The sequence below is a fragment of the Lathamus discolor genome, chromosome 2 (genome assembly GCF_037157495.1).
Source record: "Lathamus discolor isolate bLatDis1 chromosome 2, bLatDis1.hap1, whole genome shotgun sequence".
In the NCBI taxonomy this organism is placed as follows: domain Eukaryota; kingdom Metazoa; phylum Chordata; class Aves; order Psittaciformes; family Psittacidae; genus Lathamus; species Lathamus discolor.
The window spans coordinates 75,883,455-75,898,492 of NC_088885.1; the positions used below are offsets into that span (position 1 = coordinate 75,883,455).

At 42.0% G+C, this 15,038-nt stretch overlaps 1 protein-coding gene across 4 annotated transcripts in view; it reads right to left on the reverse strand.

Annotated features, from left to right (window-relative positions):
* CDH20 (cadherin 20) overlaps nucleotides 1–13,987 on the reverse strand; it is a 34,878-nt gene extending 20,891 nt beyond the window's left edge. Inside the window, exons 1-5 of one of the 4 annotated variants that reach the window (XM_065667528.1) lie at nucleotides 13,745–13,987; nucleotides 7,944–8,238; nucleotides 6,269–6,388; nucleotides 2,663–2,830; nucleotides 626–813 (exon numbers count right to left, since the gene is read on the reverse strand). In XM_065667528.1, the coding sequence (XP_065523600.1) occupies nucleotides 626–813; nucleotides 2,663–2,830; nucleotides 6,269–6,388; nucleotides 7,944–8,238; nucleotides 13,745–13,987 (1,014 nt within the window). Of the gene's footprint in view, nucleotides 1–617; nucleotides 814–2,662; nucleotides 2,831–6,268; nucleotides 6,389–7,943; nucleotides 8,239–13,744 lie in introns of all 4 variants that reach the window. The other 3 variants (XM_065667530.1, XM_065667529.1, XM_065667531.1) reach the window with 3 other exon arrangements.
* Between the last annotated feature and the right edge of the window lie 1,051 nt (nucleotides 13,988–15,038).

Sequence of the window (15,038 nt, forward strand, 5' to 3'; positions counted from 1 at the left end):
ACGGAGTTGAACTTCTAGCATTTATGTAAGCTTGCAGAATAAATATCCTGTAGCAGGGAGTCTAAGGAAAATACTCCATGCCTTTCTGCATAGCCTGCGGTACAGAGTACTAGCAGTTTCACAGCTGCCATTTTAGAGACAGCTTCTTCTAGCCTAATTAGCATTTATGGATCTTCAAGCAGCAATTAAAAAAAAAAACCTGCCTGGATTTTACTGGTTTATAAATAATTCTAAGGCATGCTTTATTATTGTTTGTAGGGCACAGGAGTGAAAAATGTGTACAGTTCAAATGCAAATATTGATCTAATTTCTTGTATTGTAGGATAATTAAACTACAGAGAATATTTAAATACATAAATAGTGAATCGGGCCATTCCTTCAGCAGGAAAAGACATGTTTATGCTAATGCTTTCCCCACTTTCTAAAGGCTGCTCCTAGGATTGCTGTCTGCTTTCACATTTTAGCAATGAATGTTAAAAAAATTGTGTTTTATAGCAGGAAAGGGGCTACTGCCATGTATTGGGAACCAAATTACTACAGGCATAAGGGAATGCTGCACACATAAAATGTAACCAGGAATTACATGTTAGCCATATAAATTACTATAAAAAGGAAACTTTACTACCTTTCTCACAGTTATGATGCCAACTTGGTAATTAGGATCAGTGTTAATATCAAAGACATCCAGTCCATCTCCATCCACAAGGCTGTATTTCATCTCCGCATTTATGCCTTCATCCAGGTCTTTAGCAACCACGCGGCCCACAGTGGAGCTGACAGGAGCGGACTCCAGCACGCTCATCTGATAATGCTCTGGCACAAGCAGCAGAGAGGGAGAGGGGAGCAAAAAACAGGCTGTGAAAAGGAACCAAAAACTGCGATGTGAAGAGTAGATCAGGGCAGGCCACAACACTGCATAGCCTGCAGGGAGTCTCCAGTACCTTTCCCAAAGCTGCAACATCAGTGTAATTTCCTTTAAAAAGCCCCAGCTTGACTGAGTTGCCTGAGAAAGTTTTATTTAGGAGTTTGTCATATCAACAGGTTTGTTCAAAGGGTTCTTTTCAAAGTAGCAATATTACCGAAAAGGGGAACTTCAACCAGAAAAATGGGGCAATTAACACTTGTGCTGTTGAAGCCATGATATAAAGCAGGATATGAAACAGCTTTAATAGGACAGGCATCTTTTATTAGATCAGCTTGTACACAGGGTATAAACACATAGGTTTTGAGCACCACAAATCCTTTCTCAAGTCAGTACAAACTTCTTTTCAACCCTGAACAAGGCTTTGAGAGCTCAGAAGCTTGCCTGTTTCTTCCAAATTTACTAGTTATTCTATTAAAATATACTACCTCTCCCTACAAACCCTGTCTTGAGCACATTTGGTGCATCACTAATTCGCTGATCAGCAAGCCTGGGGAAAGAGAGAGCTTCTATTTTGAAAGTATGCTTAAAAATATAGATGTTGAGCCTAAAATACTTCTCTGCCATCATATTTATGTTCAAACCTTCCTTGCTGCACTCTCTCAGTTGGCTCCACCAATTATTGAGCTTTATAAAGCAGGCGAACACCTAGGATGGGGTTTAATCTATTCTTAATTTTCTTAATCAAGAGTTTGATATCAGTTACAATTCATGCCACTTTCAAAACAGGATTGAAAATGGTGCGTTCAACAAGTTGCTCTGACAGAAAAGCAGAACTTGAGGTTTCTTGCTAATCTTAGTGTAATGCTTTGATTTAGCGGTGCAGCATGCAGAAACAGACGGAGAATAGCAACAAAAAGAGCTGCAGGAGGTTTTATTTCTCAGCTGGGTGTGAAAAAATGGTAAAACCAAAATGGCTTGAGACGGATCTATGCCACTAAAGAATCAGAATTTTTATTTTTTTTAATAAAAGTATATCCCTTGAAAGACTGAGTTCAATCAAACTTGAAAAGTTTCTTTCAAGTTTTAGCAATAATGTAGAATCATGTAGATAAATTTGATCTAAACAGATTAAGAAGAAAGAACAAAATATTGCAAATCTTGATTTGAGGATCACTTTTGTAAATACAAAGTAATATTTCTGATGAGTGGAGTTGCCTGCTTTTGCATTCCATTAACTGTGGCTGTTGCATGTCTTAGGGTTTAACTGTATATTGCTAAGGTTTAGATGAACCTTTTCTGGAGAGCAGCCTGTATGACAACACTGTACACTGGCAGCACAGCTACCAGACGCTCCCCTGCAGTGACCTGGCTGGAGTGGTGAATGAATTATTTTTCAGCTTCCAGCACTGCCACATGTCACTGATTCGACAGACATCCTTTTGGAGGCGGGATGAAGTGAGAGTCAGGGCAGCAATTAGCAGCCAAAAACAATGGCCATAAGCATTCTAGGAACATTAAAGACATCCTTCTTTCCTTTTTCTCTAAATTAATTTCCCCCTCTTTTTTAAACAAGTGCATTTTTTGTTGATTTTGGAGGTCAGAAACCTCTTCTGAAAGACAAAGTGGTGAACGATCCATTTTGACATTTTTTCTGAAGGAAAGTTCCTTCATCAATTGAAATTCTGCCCATCTCTAATAGTGACTACCCAGAGTTTGAAAATGTCTGCAATGACAGCAAACAGCAACCAGACAACTCACCCACCCCTTTTTGTCCATCCTAGTGCAGTGGGTACTCACTCTGTGGAAATCTGGGTGGGTTGTCATTGACATCAGAGAGGGTGATATTGACTGTGGTTGTTCCAGCTAATCCTCCCAGCTGTCCACCCATATCCTTGGCCTGGATAATCACTTCATAATATTCTTTTGCTTCTCTGTCCATGTTCATTAGAGCTGTTCTAATTAAGCCTGAGATTGAGGGGGAAAGAGGTTTTGGGAACAAAAGAAATAGCGGTTAAAGAGTACACAAACAAGGTAGAGTGCTTTTGCTCCTGCATTCTATCCCCTATGTCAAGAATGAGACCAGGCTCTGCATTCACTCTCACCTTTCCTGGCAGAGTAAAACTCACCCAAATTAAATCTAGGTTAACAGAAGGTGTGAATTTTAAAGAGGCCCAGTTAAAATGCATCAGCTCTGGGGCAGGCTGTCTGCTCAAAATTCAAAAGTTGCCTTCCAAGAGAGCTGGAAAAGCTTTTCAGGAGTAGTGTGTGCTGTGCTGCTTGGAGATAACTGTGTCCACACAGAAGTGGAAGTGATGGGATTAGTTAACAAATTGGTCAAGGTGAGTGTTCCACCGTCCCTGCACATGCAATCCTGGAGGCAAACTGGCATATGCCCACAGGCTTTGATCGGGACCTTGGGGACCCGCGCTGTGGGTTACGAGAGTACAATCTGGGGAGCTGCCCCTGTTTTGGGCCGGGCGGGGGTGGTGACCCCGCTTCCCCCACCTGCAGAGCCTCCGTGTCCTTCGGGGTAACACTACTGCAAGAGGACATGAGGTGGCAGCAGCACTTCTCTCTCGGAGGCTGCGGGGAGCCGGCCCGGGCAGCGGCGCGGTCGGTGCTCTGAGACAGCAGAGCGGCTCTTGCCTCGGGGGTTCCACGCTGCTGCTCGCCCCTGGGGCTTCGGCTGCTGCACCCGCCCGGCCTCCTCCTGCCACCCATGCTGGGCTTGTCGGGGGTCTGCATCGGGTTTGGGTGCTGCTCTTTGGTTTTCCTCGGGCATCAGATCTGCTAGTGTTAGCACTCCTTTCCCTCTCACCCGGCTGCCCCCACTGAACTCTGCTCATCCCCACGGCTGTCTGCCAGGATGGAGGCGCACAGGTCTACATTGCAGAGGTGTCAAACCTCCAGTCCTCCCAGTGTGACCCATATCATCTCAGCAACTACTTGCCCACAGCACACTGGTGGCTTTCTCGTTCACAGCACAGCTACCCAGCACTACTGCTTGGCCACACCAGGGTCCCTGAGCAGGACAGCAGCAATGGCTGGTGATGCAGCCCAGGGCATGCACTGCCAGGGGACACTTTCCGTGGCACTTCTGACCCTTGCTAGACATAGGTCATGACACATTTGGGGTGGCCTTCTATGTGGGGGCAAATATGTGTCAGCCCTGGGCACCATCCCAGCTGCATGGCTCAACAGGCAGTACTTGCATGTCAGGACACTATTAACTTGAGTGATCTGCATTTAGTGTTTATTTTTAGCAGGAAGACAATGTATGGGTTTAATAAAAATGCAGTAAAAAGATATTGCATTGGCAATTATCGCTGTATGCAAGAGGGAAGAAATAGTGACCAGTACTGAATACTTCCCATGGATATAAATAAGATATGAAAATGGTTATAATTTTGGAAAATATTTTCTCCATATATGAATACTTTTTAGGGTATTTCCACTCTTGGCTTGTCCTTAATACAGAACAGGCTAGATACATGAAAAAAGACATCTGTGCCTGAAAGCCAGGCTCCCCCATGTTTGGGGCCCTCTGGTCCCTGCAGAAGGGCCAGTCCAGGACACCAGGACTCAGAGCCAGGCTGGGGTTCATGCTCCTCAAAATGGGACCCAGAGGAGCAGCAGTGCTGAGCAGGAAGCTTATGATGCTGCTGCACACAACTGGTCAGCAAGGAAATGCTGGGGATGGTGGTGAACCTTAAAACTTTCCTTAGGGCTATGGAAAGGATCAGATCCGCAGATTTTCCAAAGTAAAAGGTGCTGATACCATTGTTTTAATCAAACTGAGTGCGCTTTTCTCTCTTAAAAAAAGTAGTAAAGAGCAGAGCTAAGGTGATGTCCGTTCTTTTTTTTGCAACAGCCAGCTGGTTTCTTGGCAAGTTGGATACTCAGGGGTTTTTGCATGCTGTGCCTAAGGGGATTTAAATCCTTGGGTTTCACCTTCTAGGGGATTATGATCATGGTCAAAAGTACCCTGAAAAAAAGGAGGAAGAGGCTCTCAGCTTTCCTTTGAAGTTGTGCCTTCACATGTACATTTGTTGAGCACCTGTGAGGCCAGTGGCAGAACAGGCATGCTCCTGGAATCAAGAGATTGTGTCGGGAGGTGAAGGATAAGGACACCAAATTCTTCTAGCAGAGAAGTATATTGAAATATGTTGTCCACTGTTGGGTGCTTTAATCACTATGCATCAATATAAAGGAGCTGGTGATTGTCTATAATTTAGTTCCATTTTAGAAGAATTTGAGAGCTGCAATTGCATTTTTTTGGTTAACAAATCCTGTGGGTGGTTTGCTGTGGGGAAGCTGGTGAGAGTACTGCAGTTGTGGTGGGGAAATCTCTTCTGGCTCACAACTGCACGCTGTCTAAAAGGATGCCTTGTTGTCCATTTGTGAAGGCTGAGGCAGCTCTGAACATATGCAGAGATGCAGGTCTAAGTGACTGGGAAATTAATAAGTGGAGAAAAAGAACTTTTCGGGGTTAAACACCAATCAAGAACACGATTTTGTAATTAAGAGCCTATCTTCGTTCTAAGTTGCACTCTACCTGTTTAATCTGTAGCAGGTCTGACCCTGAATATTGCTTCTTTGCTTTCTTAGAAATCATTCAATACCCAGCAAACCTATGATTATCTGTGGTTGGTAACCTGAAGACAAAATGGACATTACTGTTTTATTTATATTGTAAAGAGCTGAGAAAATAGCATGCCACATACAAATTTGTCTTTGGCTAGAGCACCTACTCCCTAAACTGCTAACTTTCAGAAGTAGATTATGCAGTGTTTTTCTGCGTTGTCCCCTGGGGCTCAGCAGTGACTATCGTCTCATGAGTTTCTGACCTTAGCACTACAGATGCCCTTTAGAAACTGTCAAAACCTGTCAGATTCCTCTTTTGGATATGAACCTTGGACATACACAGAAAATGAGAGAGAGAAAGCAAAGCAGCTAGGGTATCCTATAGATAAATTTAAGGTTATTAACAAGAACACCCTTAGGTAAAACTATGCCAGATAACTGAGTCCTTTAAGTTGCACTTTCCAGTCCTGGTTGGTTCATAGATTACTTTTTTTCCTCTAAGCCTTGTTACCATCTAGATCTGCTGAAGATATTGTTGCAATGATGGATGCCAACAAGAACATTTACAGGACCCAACCCATCCAGCTCATGAGCTGCAGAATACAGTCATTCAGATGACTACATCACTGTGAAAAGGACATCATTCTGGAGCTCATTACCACAGCCTCGCTTTAGCCCTCACACAGTACTGCTCTATCTTGACTCTGAGCCATAGAAATACATTTCTCTGACCACAGTTACAACGCACTGCCTTTACTTTCTGCTTGAAACTTTTTCTTTTGTTTTCACACTGCCTCATTCCTTGATGAAATAACATACCTGTCCGAGAGTCCACAGAGAAATATGGTTGTCCTTGGAGAATACTGTACACTACTCTTGCACTGTTCCCATAGGTTGGGTCATCAGCATCTGTTGCTGTCACCTGGATTACAGAGGTGCCTGACAAAAAAAAATCCATCAGGTAAGACTTTGTGGGATAAAGAGCTGGCATGAAAAGTACGGTTCAAAATGAAGTGCCTAACAAAAGCTTTACCACAACAAACTTTTTCATTTGATGCTCCTAGTGTTTATTGTTATTGCCCCTACTTTTAAATCATTACCATTAAAGGAATTAACAGGCATAAATTCATCTTGCATCTATAAGAAGATATAAAAAAGCTAGTACTCTGCAGACTACAGTTACAGAATTGCCGATATAACAGTACTTTGTTATGGGTTGCAGAGGGCTGGTAGTAATATACTGCTTGCTTCTTTTTCCTTTTTTCTTGATTTTAAATATTTTTAAAGGCAGCTCAAGTAAGATCTAGCTTTGTTGAAATTAATCATGAACTGCTGTAGCAGGCCTGTGAACGCTGTATGTTGAGTAAGGGATGGAAACCATTTGTACACAAATAGTGAGTGTGAAGGGATGTGTATCTGAGATTATCTCTCTAGGACTGCAGTTTACATTGCGTGACCTTGAGATTATAACGTGCTTAAGTGCCCTTTGGAACCTGCACAGATGCACATAGACTTCTTCAACTGGTTTTCAAGGTCTGCTTCCTATAAAGCCATTAATGGCTTGCAGATGAATTAATTTCTCATTAAAAAGGAGAAGGTAAGGCATAACTGTTTGAAATATATGTGAGTTTTGACTCCTTAAAATGTCAGACAATGCCTTTATGAATGTACCTAGCCTTCTACTTAATGTTCTATGTTAGAAACAAATCCAGTGCTACTAGATACACACTTGAAAATAAATCTGAATGACGTCACAGCTAAAAAGCAATGAGCCACTCTGAAAGAAAGGAGTCAGAAAAATAATGCTTTATGGGAATATTGGATCCATTACATGTAAATGGTTTCTCTTGGGTAGGTAGGAAGGGTGCTGTTTGTCTTCTGCACTACAGTAACAGGACTGTCTTTGACATGATCTCATTCTCTAACAGTGGAGAGCAAATGGTACCAGAATCTTGGGATCCACTGAACTGACTTTAGCGCAGGCTTACAGAGATCAGAAGGCACAAAGCTCCTAATAATTGTTGTCACGTCTCCTGGGCAGTACTTCAGCTCTCAGTATGAACTAGAATAGGTTCCTAAAACCGTGTTATTTTTCTGGGTCATAATGGTTGTCTAATGGTCATTAGTGTTGCTATCATCTGATGGTCATTAGTGTTGCTATCATCTGATGGTCATTAGTGTTGCTACCGTCTGATGGAAGGAGAGAAGGGGCAGTATGTTACTGCAAGTTGCCTGAGGATGGCATGTTCAAAATACACCTTTTTTCAGCTGGCTGGCTTCCCTTGGCATGTTTTCTTTCAGAGGGGCCCAGTTGAATGTGGTGTAAACCTGCTATCCCTCTTCTGTGGCAGCCAGGCACCCCAGGGAAACCTCTCCTGTCCTGCAGCTCTGGCACAAGAGGCAAAGGCTTAGTCCAAGGAGTCAGAGAATTTATGTTTTCGTGATCATCTCCAATTTGCTTATAGGGGAAGAGACTCCATAAAATCTGCCTTACCCACAGGTGACATTTCTGGAACAGAGGCTACATAAGGTCCATCCAGGAACTTGGGTTCATTGTCATTGATGTCTTGGATTTTGATGATGAACTCTGACTCTGGTTCCATCGGCCGGCCTGTTCGTCTGTCCAGAGCCTGTGCTCTGAGGGTGTACTGTGACCTTTCTTCCCGGTCCAGTCGTTGAATGGCATGAATGTCCCCTGTTGTATCATCAATTGTAAATACAATGCCAGCTCCCTCTCCTGAGAGGATGTACTTGATTGAACCGTCTCCCCTGTCCATGTCAGAGTGGAGCTGCAGAAAGGAACAGGATTCAGTTTCTATGAGCTGGGCAAGCAGCTGCTGAGAAACACCAAGCACATGAGCATCCTGAGCATTTTGGACTCACTGTTGGGGCTCACAATCTGGTTTTAATGAACTTGTTTTGCTGAAAGAGGCAAATACTCAGTAAAGTCTGTATCACAGAGTTGCAATTAAAACCCCTCTCCTTTCTATTTCTGGCCTCACAGCTGTGCCAGAAGAAAGGGCAGAAACACCCAAAAAGGAACAGGCTCTGTACCTTTTTGAGATCTCACTCAGCACAGTAATTATCTTTTGCCTGGTTGCAATGGCCATGGAGAAGGCTTCACTGCCAGGCTTTGGGATAAGGTGAGGTCAGCAAAGCTGCAGTCTGTTCATTAAGAGGAGTCAGGGGTAGCATAATGCTGGGACATAAAGCAAATCTGTTCGGGATCAAGGGGAAAGCAGGATGGGAGAGCTACTCAGTAACTGTCATGATTCAGAAATCTTTTATTGTTTTTCCACCATGAAAAATTAGGATTGATCCTTAAATATTCAGGAAAGAGTGGGCAGTATGTAAAGTAAATGAGGAACATTTGATTGTGACCATGGCAGGCCATAGAGATTAGAGGCATCCCAGATTTTCTAGAGAATTAATAAATGGATTTATTGCATGACTGCTGATTAGTCCTGAGCAGCCATAATTAGCTGTGAATGCAACAGAACAAGCGAGAAGTAAATGCAGTGCTAATTATCGTCTAAAACAGAGAAAGAAATCATCCTGGGGACTACCATTCTGTTAAACACCCAGTTCCCATGAAATAATGGAATACTACATCAAAAGACAAAAAAATCACTCTATTTACTTCACTCACACTAGGAAGATTCTTAACAGTATGCGCATACTTCCATGCTTTTAAGGAATAGAACATAAAGACCTGTGTCCAGAGACGGGATTGGTTAATTTCCAAAATACAGGAACACGATAGATTTCTGATGCAATAATCAAAATGGGATATTCAAGAATGGTTCAGGTGTGAATATTGTGTGATTATAATTTTGAGAGATGAATAAAGAATAGATAAATTATAGGAAAAAAGTGATCAAAGTGGGCTGGATTCAGTTAGGCACATTTTAAAATGCATATATAATGCATATACATATATACATAAGCAAATATTTGTACTGGAGAGGAAAATCTTGGAATAACAAACTGATTATATGAACACAGTATTGGTAGGATTTGAAAGAAAGACTCCAAATATAAATGGATAATTCTTGTGAAAAAGCAGAAGTCAAACTTAACGCGTTTGATTACAAACTATTCTCTCAATAAAGAACGAAGAAATCTCATCTCTGAGGTATTTAAAAACACACTGAAAACTGTACTGTAACTTACCACATATGAAAAAGTTTAATAGGGGACAAATTGGCTTATCTGACCTAAGCATTGCTAATAGCAGCAGACCAGAAGACTGTGACACCTGCCATATCAGGTCATTGATACTTCATTTCATTGCTTCATCAATGATCTCTTCAGCGACTACTGCATCTGAGAGACAGCAGTCTTTCAGAGAGAAAAAGGAAATTGAAATAAAACTAAAAATAAAAAGCAAAATAAAAATAAAAAGAACAAAAAAAGGAAAATAAAAATAAACGTAAAAAGAAAAATAAAAAGAAAAAATAAAAAGAAAAAGGAAAAGGAAAAAAGAAAAAGGAAAAGGGTGAACCTTTTAAAATAGAAGGTGCTCAGGAAAGTTTAAAAGACTTAGAAGAAGATACTGAATTAACCCCATAGGTTAAATTGCACCTTTGGTCCAAAGCCTGTTTGGAATGAATGCAGTTGTGTAGGGAGCAAAAACGAACAAACATGGCACGCTAATAAGAATTTGGGAGTACAAGAAGATCTCTGTCTAACTGATTTGTTACAAACATTGGGTCTCAACCAAAACTAAGCAGCAAGAAATGCTAGCAGCACTTTTGCAGCTTCTTGTACAACCTGCTTTCCCTAGACACAGCAAAAAAGAGCATAAAAGCCATAATACTGCCAGACTGCAATAAATCTGAAAGAATTTGGTGTCTGAAGGGACTGAAGCTTACACCATTGCTCACACCAAACCCAGTATCAGGATCCTGCGGTTCAGATTGTACATAGAAGTCAGTACTTTGGAAAGGTGATCCAGGTTTAAGTTTGCTCTGTTTTACAGGTGGTGCAATAATTTGTGGTGCCATGTGGCTGACACAGAAGGAATTCATTTGTACTTTCTCCTCCATATTAAGGAATGGACTATGGGAGGAATAAAGCAAATAACTCCTGAGAAACTGTTAACTGTGCCAGCCTGGATTGCTTCTTTCGATGAGGATGGTACAAAAGATTAAGGAGGTTATATCTGAATTTAAACAACGCATTTCCTGGCAAAAAAGCAGATAGAGTGGTGCTGAGGAGGGCAGCTCAGGGGAGGACTCACACAGCTCTGCTAACCAGGCTGTGACTCCATCCTTGATGTGTTTTCCTTTCTCTACCTCCAGGGAGGTAGTGAGGATGCATGAGTAAGTTTGTTTGATCTGCAGTGATAGTCTGTAGAAAGGAAGCATTTTGTTCACTCATTCATCTGCTATGGTTCAAATGCTTTGAAACAGGGTTAGGGAGTCTCCAACACGGCAAAGTGGTGAAGTCTGTCTCCAGTTCAATTACTGACACAGTTTAGGCTGCTGGATGAATGTGGAAAATAGCTGCTGTAGCAAATGTGGGGGCTTTGGTTTCTGTAGTTTGTTCTATTAGCCAATAATGGCTACCTCTAGGGAAGTTGAAGCCTTGTATTTATCTGACAGGACCAGGAAACCTCAGAAGCTGAAATACTTTAAATTAGTATCATGAACACTACAGAAAAGCAAAAATTATAACAACTTCACCTCAGGATGTTTCTTTTAATGTCCCTGTCCATAAGGTACTTTACACCTTTTGCCTTACAGTTACATAAGAAAGTACATTTTTCGTAGCAGCCTTGAAAATCATATTAGGCAGGCCTGCACCTATGTTTCAAGTCAAGGTGCTTTCTGGGTTGCTCCGGTCGTACATAGCTAGCCAGAAACAGCTGTAGAAGAGCATTGGAGGAGTCCCTCTCTTACGGGAATCCTTCAGAATATAAAGTAGATACAACTGGATTTATGCTGGGCATTCCTCCTTCTGACATGGGTGTGGAGTGGGCAGATGGATAAAAGAAAGGCCTTGCTAGCAGGGTGTTTCAGGGTGTTGTGGGTGGTGTCAATCAGCAGATGCTCTGCCTGTCCAGGCGTGGGGCTCAGAGCTATTTGGAGCGCTGGTGCTAGCAGCAAGCAGTCGGCTGGAAGTTCTTCCACACCTCCTCTCAGCCCTGCACAAGCCCGAGGTGACTCAGACTGAAAAATTTCTGGCCTGCCAGAACAATTAATTCAGCCCACAGACTATTCCCTTTCCTAAGGATCCCTAAGACACAGGCAGCACGTGTGCAGGCAGGGTGACAAGTTGTGGTAGGCTTTAGAGTCTCCTGAGAGCCAGTGCCTTTGGCTGTGTGAGACAAGGGTAAGATTTTCCATCATGGAAGCCCCCACTGCATTCATCCCACCGCTCAGCTGCCTGCTCTGCGCCCAGGTCAGGGGTGGGAGAAGATGAAATGTTTGCCCCCCAGAGGCCCACTCTGGCAATAGAGTTCGCTGTTGTCTGGTCAGCCCAGTCAGCTCAACAGTGTATGGGGTTAAACGGCCCTGTTAACCGTGGGAGCTAGTTAGCCCTTTCACACCCTGTGCTAACAGAGCTGTGGCTTTGGCATTCCTGGAGAGAGTTCACTGATGGCAGCTTGGGCCTTTGTATGGTGGGCACAGACCATGAAGAGCTGTCTCTGCTTCCCCCCTGTTCAGCAGAGCTGAGCAGCAGTGAGTTCAAGAGCACTGCCGACCGTGCCGGTTTTGTGCTCCTAATGACAAAAGCAAGTATCAACCAGCGATGAGTCAATCTCTTCCAGGACTTGTTTTAGCTAAAATTCAGCTCACAGTGCAAGTCTGGAGTCATTTCAGATGAAACTGAGCATGTGAAATAATATGTCTGGCCCTTGTCCCAAAGCTGGGAATTGCATGAAAACAAATATTAATTTCTTTAATCAATAGAGATATCAAGAGCTGAAATGCTAGATGCAGAGATGAATGAAGACTAATGAGGTCTCATTTGGTGGCAATCAGTAGGAATGCCGTTGCTGTGGGAGGAAGGAGAGAACATCATGCTGTCAGTCACACAGGGATAAATGAGGAGGAGGTCTTTTGAAGCCTGTGGATTCATTTTGATTTATACTGGAGTGACTGAAGGCACAGTTTAGCTCTATGGGGCTGCAGAATGATAAATACAAGCCCAAAAAGGGCCTCTGGATATGTGATTCTTGTTTTTTGTTTGTTTTTGCTGCAAATGGATAGCTAGGACGAAAACAAGAGGCCTTGATCATACAAAAGTAAGCAACGAAAGGAATAGTTTTCCGACATCATTTCTTAGTTCTTAATTTTTTATATCTACCTATATATAGTCTGCACCCATCATAGTGGTATCTGATATTCTAGGCATCTAAAATCTTAATTGTATTGTTCAAACACTTTACACTAAATCTTCTCCTCCCCACTTTTTCCAGATTTATCACCTTGGTGCTGACCATAAACCTTTGAATAAGGGTCAATACTTTAAACAATTCAGAGTCTTTAAAAGCAGTCAGAAAACAGAAAAAAACAGGATGGTTATAGTGAGGCAGATTGTGATGGCAGATATCACTGCTTTGATTTCCACCATTTTTTTCCTCAAGGAGCTACAGAAACGTGAGTGCAAAAGACTGCCGAGAAGATGGGGTGAGCTTAGAGATCCATTTGACATGTATCCGTACTGATGCGTATGTTATTGGGGTATAAGATGACCCTTCATGGTTGGATTTAATGAACTGTCCGTCTATCCTTCTAGATCTGAATCAACTTCTCTGTAGTCCACAGCATCAACTTGCAGTCAAGCCGCATTTAGCAAGAAGATACTCTGACCCTACAGACTTTTAGAAAATAAAAAATGAAATGTCAATTTTCAGGGAAAACTGGCTATTTAGTTCGATTGTGAATTTCAGCTTTCAGCTGACTTGATCACAAACAGAAGCATGATCACAAATTCTTCCTTTCTTTTCTAATCCCATGCCAATATAACCTTGCTTTGCCTTGACATTGTTGGAGTCCCTGGAAAGATCACTGCAGATTTTCTAACACTACCATAACTACAGACGATGACTGATGTGGCAGATCTCTTTCTTTGAAAAAGGCAAACAGATTGACAGCCCCCGAAATAGAAATTCTTCCCAAAAGAAGGTGACACTGGGAAAAAGCTCTTAGAAGCAGAAGTTAAATAAATAAATTCACTGCCAGGAAGAAGGTAAAGGCACTTAGGGCAACTTCCTGTATTTCACCACAGTCTGCAGATACTCAGATGTATACATTCTGTCAGATACCCTCCTAGTGCAGGTCTTACCTTCCCAACATAAAGAGGGTCAGTTCCTGTGTACTCCTCCAGAACAAAGAACTGGTTCCACACCCAGCTCCTCTTCATACGCTGATGTAACTTGTCTGACAGGTTGTCTTCTTGCCCTTCAGTGAGGGGCCTGGCACTTCCTGACAGCACAGTTGTAGTAAGGTCCATCAGTCCCCAAAAATACAAGGACATGCCAAGTCCAAGCAAGTTCTTTGCATTGCTCATTCTACCTGAAGTCCACATCTGTATTACAAGGGCTGACTTAAAAGTCAAACCACAGTATCTTAGGTCCCTTGTGAAGAAAGTAGGTCCTGTGTGTAGTCCTTTGAAATGTCCAAGAGATCCTTGTTCTGGGAATGGTAGTCTCCTGTAAAGTTAAAGAAAAGTCATATGAGGATGGGCTTTCCCCCCCACCAAGATAAAAGAGTTTCCTCAACAGGCATATATACTGTAAAATATTTAATCTTCTATATAAAAATACAATAGCAGGATGTACACCCTCTGAAACTAGGAATTCTATTGCCATATAAGCTGCAGAACTGAAGCCTTAGATACAAGAATCATCAGGGTTTAGTCAATAAGTAAGAGTTCTCTACTTTGCTAACTTAGCTGTAGTGTTGCTTTATAGTATTGATTGGCATGAGTTAAGCACATACTCTTTAGAAGTATTTATGACCAGAAGTCCTTAGGGAATATTTAAAAACAGTTCACTCTGAAAATAATAGCTGGTGAACACTCTTTGGCAACCGTCTTTCTATTTGGAAATTATGTCATTGTAATTAGACACATGTGCAAGCCCACACGTCTACATAAATACAGGTATTATTGCTATATTGCAAACCTTAAATATAACTTTTAGTAGCTCCAAGTTATTTCTAATTTTAATTATTCTTTCAACCTCCCTGTTGCTGGAATTCAGGTTTCATACTCTGCTGCCTCCTCCCTGAGGATCTGATTGCTGCTACGAATTCAACATTTCTAGAATTTGAATGGTCAGTTAATCATTTTATAATCCACAAAAGGTTTCAGAGTGCTGATGGTCACATGCTATTGTGTGATGTGTCCAAGCAAGTCAAGCTTACACATTTTTTCCTTCACAAGTCTGAAAGACTTGTTTAGGCAGAGGAATGCTGACCTCTATAAGAGGACACTTTCTCATCAGTCTAGGATCTTTTGTTGTCATGAAGTCAGTTTAGTTGGTGAGCTCACTTCAGGCTACAGATTGTAGCAAACCTTTCCTTCACCATTTTGCTGAGTTTAATGATGTGGTGCTGCACCCAAGATACTCTGTCAA